Below are 14,490 nucleotides of genomic sequence, written 5' to 3' on the forward strand. Positions count from 1 at the left end.
TAATATACATATATACATACATATATATATATATAGACAGTGCTGCTTGAAAGTTTGTGAACCCTTTAGAATTTTCTATATTTCTGCATAAATATGACCCAAAACATCAGATTTTCATATAAATCCTGAAAGACGACAAAGAGAACCCAATCAAGCAAGTGAGAGAAAAATACTTTTCTCATTTATTTATTGAGAAAAATGATCCAGTGTTACATATCTGTGCGTTGCAAAAGTATGTGAATCTCTTGGATTAGCAGTTCATTTAAAGATGAAATTAGAGTCCATCTGTGCAGAGGTGTTTTCAGTCAGTGCAATGAATATCAAATGTCAGTACGTACTGTTTTATTCAAAGAAAAGAGATCTATCAAAGTCACGTTTGTGGAAGTGAATCATGTTATGCACAAAGGAGATTACTGAAGACCTCAGAAAAAAGAGTTGATGTTGCTCATCAGGCTAGAAAAGGTTACAAAACCATCTCAAAAGAGTTTGGACTCCACAAATCCACAGCCAGACAGATTGTGTACAAATGAAGGAAATTACATATACATATACACTTGTATATAAGAGAAGATTTGATTATTATTCAGGTTCTTTTTTCCCCCTTTTCAAAACTGGTATAATTTGTAATTTCACTAGTATTGGTGTGGACTACTAAAATGACAATGTTCTGACAACCCTAATCCAGTCTGTCCCATAAAATACCCCACAAATGCTCTTCCCTGCCATATTGCTGTTGATGTCAGAGCTAGATATGTTTGTATGCATTACAGTGATGACAGAAGAGATAACTTGGAAGTAGGACAACATGAACGCCGTTCCAAAAGCAATGACTCAACCTCCAAGATGTTCTTTGCGTTCACTCACAGCCAAAGGAAGCCTCCGTGACAGCTGCTGGATTCGATTTGCTCTCATTTCTACCGAAATTTTAACAAAACTAAAAAAAGAACAGACAAGTTAATAATCTCAGTGCAAGCAGTCTTAGTCTCCTCAGAGACTGATATTAGTATCGCAGATCACAGACTGAAAAAAGAAGTTTGATGTCTGCTAGATGTTGAAAGGGAAAACTGATGACAAACAGCAAGCGTTGCTTTAGTTGTTCAGATGTGTCCTCCATGGGACCAATTAACAACTTCTCGGTGCCAGGCTGAGAGAAGCCACATGCAGACAGCACACACATTTCTCTCTATACATCAAGCTCTAAATCTGGATTGTTCTCAAATCTCATTCATCCATGACGTCAAACTTCACAGGTTCTCGCATGTCTCATGACCGTCATGATAAATCTGAATTCAATGCAAGTTGAAGGAGATTTGAGAACAGTGACAAACGGGAAAATAACTTAAATTTCAGCCTTTTTTCACACAAAGCCATCATAAGGATTTAGAGGACTTGTGGACTTCTTTTATGATATTTTCCTCATGCTTTTATTGCCCTTCAGTAACCGCTGGCTTTCAAAAGAACAGCTAAACGTTTGTGACAAAACTTTTTTACTGTGGAAGAAAGCAGGCATACAAATTTGGAAAGCCTTGATGAGAGAATTTTAATTTGGGGGTAAATTATTCATTTGAAGTAGTCAAATAGACAACTCAAATCACAAACTATCATATTATAATAAATAAAACACCCATTTACAAGAACTAGACTGCTGGTACCTAAGAACATTCTGTGTTAATTAAACCATTCAGACTTTAGATCATTTTCTAAAGCCTTTATTACTAAACAGCACAATCTAATCCTTCTATCCCCTTGATCTCTGTAAGAAGCCAAAAGGGCACTGCCCATCTGGCATGATGTCAGATATGGAAAGCAGACGGCTCACATGCCCTAGTTTGCTTACATGAGGTTGGCAAAGTCATCTCTGGCTTGCAAAGCCGGCCACAGGATTGCTGAATCAAAGGTAATAGCAATGATAAGATCAGTGTAGAGAGAGGACTGAACCCAGAGAAATGAAAGCTTTACTGAGTCGGAGCCAAAAACAACATCATTTGTTGACTTTGCATAAATGCATTATAAGATTTGTGCAAATATTTAAAGATCTAAAAAGAGAAAGAAAGATGGAATGTCTGTTGGATTTCCATTTCACTGAGATTTACAGTAGCTCAACTGAATCACATGCTATGCTTACTTTAAGTGCAACAATTTAAAAAAGATAGTTTCATATGATCTTTAACAATTCAACGCATTTTTATTACAGTGAACATATGAAATTCCTCAAATGAGAAAATATGTTTTTAAAACGTACATAATGCATAGCTAATATACATATTACAAAACTAATATTATATTATATCATTTTAATATAATTTTATTGTTTTTATTTTCAACTTTTAAACGAAAATGATACAAAACTATAATATACATACAACAAAAATGCATAGATTTGTTTTTTTCAAAAAATAAAATTAAAACTAATTTACATATTGTAACATAATTTAATACACTTATATATAAATGAACTTATAAGAGCATGTTATAAAACTTTATATTTTTTATCTTTAACGGTATTGCATCAAATTTTTTAAATATAAATTTCCCACCCAAAAGTTTTTTTTTTTGTAACATATACTGCTTTTTTGCTTCATTTTTTAAATACAAGTTTGCACTGTCAAACGATTAATCACGATTAATCGCATCCAAAAATGAAAGTTTTGTTTACATGTGTGTACTGTGTATATGTATTATATATACATAAATACACACACTCTTACAGTATATATTTTGAAAATATTTACATGTGTATATTTATACAATGTATATTATATATAAATATATTTAATATAAACTTTTTCTTGAATATATACATGCATGTGTGTGTATTTATATATACACATAATAAATATACACAGTACACACACATTATGTAAACAAATGTTTTTATTTTGGATACAATTAATCACGATTAATCGTTTGAGAGCACTGATAAAATATAATTCAGAGCTATTTTAATACATCACTTTTTTTGACATTTTTAAAGCTACAATCTTAATTAGAGAAATATTGGTTGTAAAGAAAATGCATTCAATAATTAATACCATATTTTACATTTCAGAAGAATATTACACATCCAATATGTAATCCCTAAAAAAGATGAAGTAGTACAAGCATGTCACATGCAATAACAACAGAAACACCTAAAGCACCTAAATACACCCAAATAATGCTCTGGTCTTCAGCTGGGGAAGTCTCTCCCGGCACGTACACGTTTGCAGTGCTGATTAGATTGATTCTGACAGGTTGATACACAAAGGCACTGCATCTACTCTCTGCCCAAATAAAAAAAAAACGAGCACTTCTTTGTTCATCTGAGCCAACAGGCAACACAAGTGAGACTTATTTCTCATCAGTGAGCGCTAATGGTGTGCACAGGCGGAAGAGTGAATAGAGACCACACAGATCTCCACAAAGCACAAAAGCTTCTTGACCAGGTCATGTCCCAGCTTCCTCTGCAGGCATAGAAGCTGCACAGGAGACACTACAAGGTAGACCAAAGAAAAAAAGAGGCTTGCTTTATTTTTTTAAGTGCACTATAGCATCCTCTTTAGACGCTAGCAACAGGGGGGATATTGTGCTTCAAATGGATCAGACTCTTTACTGACACAGCACCCCCCACAATCCACAGGCCACTGCTAATCCTATTAAAATTAAGGCATGCCGGCACAGGACAGGAACACCACATTAGATCCATCAAGAACATTAGCTCTAAATCAAAACTCATGTCTCTGGCCATTACCAATCTAGTGAAATGAAAGGAAATGATTTGAGACCTTTGTGTAATGATGAAGCCATAACATTACATCAACATTTTGTGGAAAAGCTTCCAACTAAACATCCCCTGAAACAAGAGCAAACTAACTCGCATCCATCTTTCTGTTGTTACAGCCAAGTTTTGTTGTTCATTCTTTTACAAGTTCACTCTCATCTATAATGTAATTTCTGAGAGTGTTTGTAGTAGTTGTGCTATTTTATCAAATATCGCGACTTCGATTTGAACTGTGATATATGATATACGTGCATCTAATATTTCTCCTGCTTAGATAAAGCCTGAAAGATGGGCACAAACCACACAGAAACTGCAGCTTTCATATTGAGAGGTCCATGAAAAAACAAAAACAATGTAAGAGTGAAACAGAACCCAGCTGTCTTTGCATTTTCATTGTATTTGAACCTTTCTGAATGTGAATTCGTGGTCTAATTTAGTTGATTTATTTACTATTTAATCAATGTCAAAGTTGACTGAGAATTTAATAAAATGCTCATTTATTTATTTGTAATATAATGCTGAATAACAACAATGCAAAGCTAAATGAAGGCGAAGAAATTGAGCAAACATGCTAAATAATAATAATAATAAAAATATATATTTATTATTCTTAGCATTCTTGGAGTGAAGTGTAAAACAGACACAGGTTGTAATTCACACGTCAAAAAAGTACATTTTTGGTCCAGTTTGTTTGTTTCATGTATGTTTTTATTTATTTAATGTCAAAGTTGACTGCAAAATTAATAAAATGCCTATTTACATATTGTAACAGAATGCAGCAAAAATTAAGGTGAAGGAATCGACCAAAAATGCATTAATATATTATTCTACCATGCAAAATAATAATAAAATAATAATGTATTACTCATATTCTTGTTTGTTATTATTAAGATTATTTTATGTTATTCAAATATATGTTATTCAAATATTTTAATTAATACAAAAATAATTGTATATTTAATTTATTTTCATTTCAATTTTTCAGTCATTCATTTAATTTACTTTTTCCAATTGATTGTGTAACCCTAGTTTTTGGGGCAAAGAACAGGACTTCAGTAAGTTGCATACAGTTTATACGTGGGTATAATTCAACCTTAATTAGTGGCTAATGTGATTAGTTCGATAATTGAAGGGGGCAGGGAGAAGGCGGCCAAAATAATGATTCTAGACAGATAATCTGTTGGGTTTTAATTAAATGACAGCCACAAAGACACAGCGCGATTGCAGAGGTAGCCATGCGATCCTACAGCGCGTCCAATAAAGTTAATCTGTGCTGCTGTCTTCTACTGTGCAGTAAACCTGCTGTACATATGGCCTCCCTCTTTCAGCGCTGATTACGGCCTGTCTGATTTAGATGGCCTGAAAGGCCATCAGCTGTGACCAAACAGCCCATTTTAGAGCCCCATGGGCAGCGATGGGTCAGGCCGCACTGGCCTGCAGTTCATTTCGGCCCACACATCACAAATGACAATCATCTGCCCTGGCAATCACAGAGAGAAGCTGTTCCCTCAGAGAGCCAATAGAGTGGGACGACGGCCATCCAATCTCAGGCTGTTCTGACAGCGCTTCACTTCAGTAATCAAGCTGGAGGGACAGAGAGAGAGGACCCCTCTGCTTACCAAACGATCGAGAAGAGAGGGGAAAAACCTCGGCTTGCTCCCAATCCCAAGATTTCAGTCTAGACGCCATCTGGACAATGGACATGGTTATCAAGAGGCACCTGCATGATTTAAGTACTTTAATAAAGTACAAATAATATACTTACAGTAAATATGATGATAATAGTTTGCGCCAATGTCTGATGTCAAAGTAGTAATTTGTAAATGATTAAAGCATACTTTTTGAGCTTAAGCTATTAAAAAGAAAAGTCAGAGCTTTGATGTGATGTTTATTAGCTGTTCTAAATATAATTTTCTTCTTATTCTATCAGTTTACATATATGCAGCAGGTCGTCTAAACAAATGCAAACTAAAAAAAACAGCTGTTCTGAAGTTGTTTCTATGCACAAAAGATATCATGAGATAGCTGGAGATTCCAGTACTAATATTTAAGCTGAGTACCTTTACAGAACATTTCAGAATGTACATCTGCATTGGTATTTCTGTCAGATACACAGAATGGTGTTTTTCACTCAGTTTAAACCCCAGACACAGCAGGACTGCAGTAAATTGGAGAAATGGTTGGCCTGAGGTTGCAGCCTTGAGAAAGTTCACCTTACGAGGTCATGGCCATAGTAATTGTTAGTCAGATTACTCAGTGGGAGACACCAAAACCCCACACACACATGCCAACTACAGTAGAGCGGGTTGAGTTTAATAGTGTTTGTGGTTTGTCAGAAGGCCGCTGACCCAGAACTCAGGGGTTAGAATACGTCACAGAGAGAATGGTCCAAGAGGAGCCTCTCAGAGAACAAAAACGTCTATACATTCCTCCACTTTTAACAATCTATTGCGAATACAATTGTTCCTGAGGGCAATGAGAACACTGTTATACAGCCCAGCAATATATTAATAAAATGTGTAACTTTAATGCTTTGGATAAATGCATCTGCCAAATGCACAAATTCAAATGTAATATTTTGTGCTGCACTGTTGGAAAATAATTGATTTGAACAAGTTATTTAAATATTTAAGTGAAACAATGTGGTAATTTGTGATGTCTTTGAGCCAATGGTTAAGTAAAAAAAAAAAACAATTTAATAGTAATATTTTAAATAATTCAAATTTAAATAGTAAAAAAAACCTTAAAATGAACTTTGTTACACTAACCTATGACAGATAAATTGATAAGATTTATTATACATTAATATTTGACAATAGTTTTAATAGTATTCATAACCATTGGTTAGTGTGGCGAAAAGTTAATTTATTAGTTTTAATACTATTTACTAATTTCATTGCTTTAATACTATTTTTACATTAAATTAATCAAATGTATAATTGTATACCTAATATAATATTTAGCTGTTTTTTTCTTTGCATATTTGTGATACTCACAATACCCTATAGATAAAAAAAACTAAAATTCCACTTAGGCTGTCATTAAACGCATGCATTACAGCAGATCTTTTCTTTAGTAGGCTGTATGTTGGAGTTGAATTTATGTCGCTTACACTTTCTATTTATACTACTTTTTTTTTTTTGCATTTCCTACTAAAGTTCCCATCCAACTGGTTACAGGTACAGTTACAATTGACTCATCAAAGCAACTTAACTAGCACTTGCCGCTATAAGACAGTGTTCATTCTGGGCTCTGATTCCATCTATACACTCGGTCAATGACAGACTACTGTCACGGCATTATGAACTTAAAGCAAAAACATTTATAATGCCGTAAAGCGAATGCAGCCGTTTCAAAAGCAGCTTTACCTCAAATGGCACAGGTGGCTGTTCAATCTGGTGTTTTATTTTATGACATCTCTACTCAAACCAAAAGATGAGGCAATACGTTTCCCCCATTCTAGATGTGCCAAAATACTCCCTGAAGTTATATGACTTAACCCACAGCTTGAAGTCTCTTAAACTCACAGGCCACTGGCACGCACTTGGAGAAGTTTTGCACTGTCTGTGCATAAAATTGATGAGCCTCAGTTTTAATCTTATCCCAAAAACTCTGACAAAAGTTCTAAGTATAGAAGTCAACCATTTACAAGGCTCGGAAGGAAACACACTGCACTAATTAAAAAGAAAACACAACAGACTAACGAACAAAGTGTCTCTACGTTGAAGCATGAACAGACACATTCCGCTTGACCACAATATGCCAATGATCCAACGCCTTCTCGCAAGAGACACTTTGAGTCAATGGCATAATCACAGTCATCTGGAATGCTGATGTCTACATCACACTCCCCATGAATCGTCCTCAAACAAAAGTACAGAAGAGGAGGGACAAAAAAAGAAAAAAGAAACACCCACAATGCCTTGCAAACATGACCATCTGGACTGAGCTGTTGGAGGATTAAAAGGGGGCCCATGTAGGGGTGGTGCGAGCTGTAGAGTGGCTCTCGCTCTAATTTTTCTCTCTCTGAGATAATTACAGGGTACCGCTGGGATGGACGGATTGAGGAGAGAGATGCTCCGAGTCTGGGTTGCCGCCCTTGGTTCTCAAAATCACCACAGAGCCAAAGTGTGCGGTCGGATCCACAGGGTGGACACTCCAGCACCGCCTGAGGAGAACAGAGCCAGACAGCACCACAAAACCCAAACCAACAGCGCAGGCTATTTAAAGCGCACACCAGCTCATCCCTGCAGCCTCAGCTAAACAGGCTTGGAAACTAAACTACCAGCAGAACCACTCGGAAAATTGCTTAATGGAGAAAGAGTCAGTGGGGAGGTTTAATATGACATCCAGTTCTTACAGTGTAAAGCTAAAAGCACCAAAGAGATGCTGCTTTGAAACATCCATACAAAACCTTTTTTAAAGGCAATATAGAAGCAGAATTTACACTGCTTCTATATTTCTATATCTATTTACACTGAATTCCATTCACTTACGTGACTATTTGTGCCTGAAATGACACATACACGCAAAACTATGTCAAAATGCATGTCTCTGCAAGTATCCTTGTAAAAAACAGTTGCTTATGTCTTGGGTGAAGGTAAACAATTGGGAAAGAAAGAGGATGACAATAACAGCTGCTTAATGTCCCTGTTGCTTTCTGTGTCATAATCAAACAACAAAACAGAGAAAAATTACTTTGGTTTTTTTAACAGATTTATTAGATTTAATTTATACAGTGAAGACTATACATTGTTATTTTACATTAGATTATTCAATTTATGTACCTGAATACTGTTAGACTAGCCTTAAAAATACAGCTCTGTTTATTTCATTTGTATCTTTGTTCTATTATATTTATCTATGCTTGTAATTTGTTTATTTCCTATGCTGATTTACTCACCTACAAAATCACCCCAATCATTTTTTCCCCAAATAGAGCTATTCAAGTCATCTGGTGATTTTTTTTTTCAAATCGCAATATATAAATTGCAGAAAAACAAAATATCGCAATGTGAGTTTTTTTCCAATATAGTACAGCCCTATTACATAGCCGTGGTTGGAAAGAAAGGGAAAAAATATTAACCAATAATATCTTAGTCTACTGTGGTCCACTTTTCACGGTCCAGACAAATCCCATATTGCATTATTTTCAGCTCCATATTCTTCTACACTCTGAAAACTGTCACATTATGGAAGATGAATGCATTGCAAATGCCATTTCATGCTGTCTTTATAAGTACTTGTGGAGGAAGTACTCAAAACGTATCTGATTCTACTCGACATGCGAAAGGAAAAAAGAAAAATTACCCATTTTAGGAACTCGTTCATCCGACTCAAAGCCTTCTCTTTCCAAAACCACAAACCCCAAATAAATACAGCCCGCGAGAACTTGAAACGGCAATGGGTTTGCCCTCAATTTCAGGTGAATGACGACGATTCCTCATGCGAGTTCATCTATCAGGCCTCTGGACAGGTTCACAGCAGGCCACGGAGATGAGGCCATAACTCAGCCCTGGCATCTATCCACTCTTTTCTCCATCTCTGCTCTGGATGTGGGGATTATGGCATCACAGATATGAGCTTCACAAGTTATGGCCTCCACTCTGTAGCACAGGTGTCAGGGTCGAGTGTGATTTGGAGACGGAGAGCAGATACAGTGGGCACCCCAGGGAAAGCTGGACACACAGCACTAAAGTTGAGCTTACTGAGCGCCTAATAGACCTGAGTGATGGTATGTCACAACAGCATAAACGGTACACGGATTAGAGAGGAGGAAGCAGCTGAAGTTTTTAATGAGAAAGCGATAGAAAGTTTAGCTTCTTGTATTATTAGAGGGGCAATTTCCCTTTAGATTCACAGTAACTGTCGTTTCACAAATGGATTTAGCAGTGCATCATGTATAAAACCACAAGAGATGCAGGTGCACTTTTAAAAGGCAACTTATTTAAATCGGGAATATGTTTTTTCACTTAGAATTCTGTTATAATCCTTCAAACAATAATTCCTGTTAAGAAAGTCTTCCAACACGAAACATCTATGAGTTGCCTGAAAAAGTAACTAAATGTCATGCTTAAAAAGTGACTAGGCAATCCAGACATATAACGTTGATATATAATTCATGCTGCCTTTGCCATCAAAATTTCACATTTTTCATTTTTGGGAGGTTTTCAGCCAGCATTTTGAAGCGAATGTTTTGTGCATTACTCTCCTCGCAATATATATGAGCAGAACCAATTTTCTAAGTGCTCCGTTTCCTGTCTCCACATTAAAAATCATAACCCCCATTCCTCAACGCTTTTATTATGCTCCAAAATCAAATGCCAACCTCCCGTTTTTAATAAAGCCCTTATACGACTTGGGACATCTGATAGTGCTCACTTAAATGTTACCAACCTTGGTCCTCACAAGCCTTTGGTTGAACAACAAAGGTCAGGGCAGTGATTTAAGAGACGGTTCTCGTTTACATGTGTGATATCAGAACTCCAAACCAAAAAAGCTTCTCTACCCCCGCCACGTCACATCTGCTCTTTCTCAACGCAAATTAAATGATAACTAGCACAGGAGGCGTAACACTGCCCAGGACTGGCCTGACACTTGTTTCTACACTCCTTCCACCTCAGGGAACGCCATGAGACAAAATGTCATTTCTAGTTTTAAATTAAGCCTGCTACTGATTACAAACATGAGGCATTTGAAAACAGAAGGCACTGCTTGACAAATCTACTCTGACTGCAGCTTACTCAACAAAAGCAATACAGTGTACAATCTGCAATAGGCTACCTGCAGGAACTGGAACTTTGGTATTATTGCCCAGAGGATCCATACTCAGAGAAATGACAGAGAAATGCATGTCTTGACAACCTGAGGAAAATGAGAAACCCTATTTTTAAGATTCCACACATTTCTGAGATAGTCAAGTGCTGCAAGAAAGAAAAACACGTTAAGCCTATATGGTTTGTATAGCATAAGAATGTCGGCAGGCGTGTAATTAAATAAATTAATCACTGTAAATGTAGGAATCTAACCCTGGAGAGACATTCATTTCTTAACAGGCGACAGTGGACGCTCTCGTTGCTCACTTGCTTCTCAATGGCGCGTAACTGTCGTGCAGTTCTAGTTTTCTTTAATGTTATTATAACGTGCACTAACGCCACTTGGGGAAATAAATGTGTCATCCCAATGGGGTAGAGGGGCAAAAAGATTATGAAAAGCTACCGTTCTCCATGCGAGAGAGTTGATGGACATGTGGCTTTTCCGTCCGTTAGAAACAAGTGGCGGGACCAAGTGTTGAGATATTTGTTCTACAACACGTATTTGAATATTACTAAGGCTGAGATTCATGACATTGTCATGATATTCGAGTTGAGTCGGCTACAGTGCGACTGGTACAGTCCGATTCCAGAACAAAATATTCCCATGATCTTTAGGAATCAAAATGATACAACGCGACCAGTGCAGCCCGATTCCCCAGTGAGTAACTCTTATGAGCTGGTTCAGCTCAGATAATCAAAAACATACAAAGCGGCCAGTCCAGTCCTATCCCCAAATAACGACTCTGTAATGAGTTTTAGGGAGTTAAAAACAAGTATGAATCAGTCTGACTCACTTGCTTAAGAGCAAATTAATGCCCGATCCAAAACTGTAGCCTACTTAAGGTTCGTGAGACTTAATAGGTTTTAATAAGAAAATGTGTAGCTAAACATACATATGAGTATTGTATGAATATTCTATGTAGGCTATTAATTAAATACCAGATGTTGCCAGATTTTGCTTTAGTAGTTTAATATAGGCTATATTTAGTTCTCACTTATGCCTCCCCTTTAAGAAGTTTTAAAAAGTCTGTAAAAGTTTGTGTTGACACACTTTTTAATATTATTTCTCATTTGTTGGCCTTTTGTAGAGAAGCCTACATGATTCTCTCATTATTTTGACAACAGACTGCTGAGGGCAGCAAATGCATGCCACAAAAATAGCATGCCTCAAAAGTACTCAAAGTATCATAAATGGAACCGAAACACAATTCCCATTCCTAAATATCACCATCTGACACTAATTCTAAATTGCCAGGCTCAAACACGGTCAGTTCCCCCCGGGCTGACAATTCCCCTGTTATAAATGAACGAGCATTCTTAGGCATCATCACTTTCCCGACAATCACAAATAGCATTCCAAAAAAAAAAAAAATAATAATAAAAAAAAAAAACAGCAGCAACACACGCTCAAGACTTAATGTTTCAAAGTTGCACGACTGGCTGACAGTTGTCATGCTCGCGCCGCCATTCCCTGCGCTGTTGTAACATGTAACAGAATGAAAAGAACAAAAGCCGCCGCCGCTACTACATTCGGCTCAACGTTCTCCGGTTGCTACGAAACCGGTGAACTCACTAAGAAGATCAAGAACGTGCAGATGTATCAGGTTCATTCCAGGCATACCTGTCATCGTAGCAGAAATCGGCGTCCAGTGTGTTGACATACAGGAGCAGTGCCACGGCGCTGCACACCAACTCTGCGATCATCTCTCAAAAAGAAAAGAAGGAAAGGAAATGAAAGAGTAGAAGGATGATATTAAAGCCCTTCTTTGATTTCTCTCCTCGTCTTTGTCAAAATGCCTCTGTCAAAAAACAATATCCGAGTCCCCATCCTTGCAAAGTGTTGAAATGAATTATCCAGACATCCTCCTCTTAACCCATATTATTTGCGGAGAGAATCCTGTAGGGTAGAGTGGATGATGCACATACAGTATTTACAGTAGCTCGACTGTGTTTGGACGTCCTTACACCGAGAGTGTTGAGATGATGCATAGTGGACGCCGAATAAATGTCGTGATTGAGCCGCATGTGGTTAGTGGCTCCAGTGCGCCTGCGCACAACCCCTCCTCCTGGGTATGTATACACATACACACGGTCTGACTTAACCCTCTATTGCACGCATTCTGAAATGTTCACAAAATATTTGATTCACATTTCTTGCACATTTTTAGTTAAATAAAACGTTTTGAATAGCAATATTCGGGGGTGTTCCTTACTATATAAATAAACCAGTCAATTCGTGCAATCCAAATCGGCCTTTATAACATTTATAACAGTGCTAGATACATTTTAAATAAGGAAATTATTCTTATTAAAGAATTTGATCTTTTTAACAGGTAGTCAAGAATATCAATATTCATCTTTTTTTTATGTTATATTTGCTCTTTTTTCTTATAATGATGGTTTGTTACATTGTGTGTTGTTTACTGCACACTTTGCACTGATTAAGTGGTATCACGGTTTATGGCAAAGCCAGGATGAATGTTGATTTGTGATGTGGACTTTAGTTTTACCATCTCAAGTATTATAGTGCTTATCAGTATATTTCAAGGTCAAAATAATGTTATAGCAGTCAAGGTAGATTGATATAGTATATAGTATCATGATATTAGTTTATGACACACAAGCATAAATTATTAACTGTAAAATATACCAGCACCAAAATGCATGTGTGTCCCCACAAGGATAGTAAAACCTGAATTTTCTTTTTCCCATAAGGGGAAAAAATATACAAAAAATAGTAAATGATATTTATCTGAAAGTGTAACAATGCAAACAGGTTTTCTATAAGGGGTATGGGTTAGGGATAGAAAATATAATTTGGTCAGTATTAAAGTAATAGAAGTCTATGGAAAGTCCCCACAATTCACAGAAACAAACGTGTGTGTGTGTGTGTGTGTGTGTGTGTGTGTGTGTGTGTTTTACAGTGAAAATGAGTGCAGGAGCGTAGTGCCTATGCAGAAAGGATTTTTCACAAGGTATTCATTTAAGTCTTTCTTCTGTATCCTAAAATGCAGCTCATGACATAACAGTGCAAGGCATGTACTTTGAGTGAAATAATTATCTCAGATTTAATTTGCTATGGTGTTAACATTAATTATTGAATCATGTCACAAATATAGCGGCGTGAATTTAAAATGTGCTAAAAATGCATCCTAGACAAGCAAGTGAAAATCCAAAAGGGAGTGATTACGCAGATGATCAGCAGACCATTAAGGCACAAAATGAATATTTTGAGACGTTTTCGCACTTGAATTTGAAGCAGATGTGCCCCGTTGAAAGAACTAGTGTTGCAATCAATTGTTTTAAGTCTGCAACATAACCAATAGTTGTGATTACTGTTCATTTGTTTAGTTTATAACACTCAGTTCCTGTTAAAACCAAGTCAGTTATTATCAATAACATATAACAAAGGTCATAATGATAAAAATGTCAAGTCTATATACATGGAATCCTTAATGAGCTGAATTTTAAAACATCCAGTAGAGGGCCCACATTCAGAAAATAAAAAAAACAAGCCATTGTCTTTGGCAAAAGTGGGAAAACACTGTCTTTGCAAATGAATTGCTCCTATAATCAGGTCTTCAACCTACACATATTTTTCATTTAGCGGAAGCCACACGCTTTAGGCAGGCTTTATGCTTTATGGGTAATATGTACTGCTTTCTTCAAACAGCAGGGAGTATTGGATCCCTTTGAAGACTTGAGAAATTGAAGAAAAGAAACCGAGGAAGAGAGAAAGAATCAATCTTGTAGTTGCTGAGGACACAAAGAGTGCTCTATATGGTCCAGTGAATATTGATGTAATTCTAGTTCAATAGCGAGACCCAGGCTACTTAGACAGTCTTCAATGTGGCCATTCACAGAACAGCAGGATGCTATGATGTAATCTATTAGAGACCTGAAGGAATCACAGGA

At 36.6% G+C, this 14,490-nt stretch overlaps 1 protein-coding gene across 1 annotated transcript in view; it reads right to left on the reverse strand.

Moving 5' to 3' along the window:
* Window positions 1-12,602, reverse strand: part of LOC306842892 (protein O-mannosyl-transferase TMTC2-like) — a 112,792-nt gene extending 100,190 nt beyond the window's left edge. Inside the window, exon 1 of the mRNA XM_079374062.1 lies at window positions 12,197-12,602. Within this exon, the coding sequence (XP_079230188.1) occupies window positions 12,197-12,279 (83 nt within the window). The 5' untranslated portion in view covers window positions 12,280-12,602. The remainder of the gene's footprint in view (window positions 1-12,196) is intronic.
* Window positions 12,603-14,490: the final 1,888 nt, after the last annotated feature.

The sequence above is a fragment of the Barbus barbus genome, assembly GCF_936440315.1.
Source record: "Barbus barbus genome assembly, chromosome: 23".
NCBI classification, from domain to species: domain Eukaryota; kingdom Metazoa; phylum Chordata; class Actinopteri; order Cypriniformes; family Cyprinidae; genus Barbus; species Barbus barbus.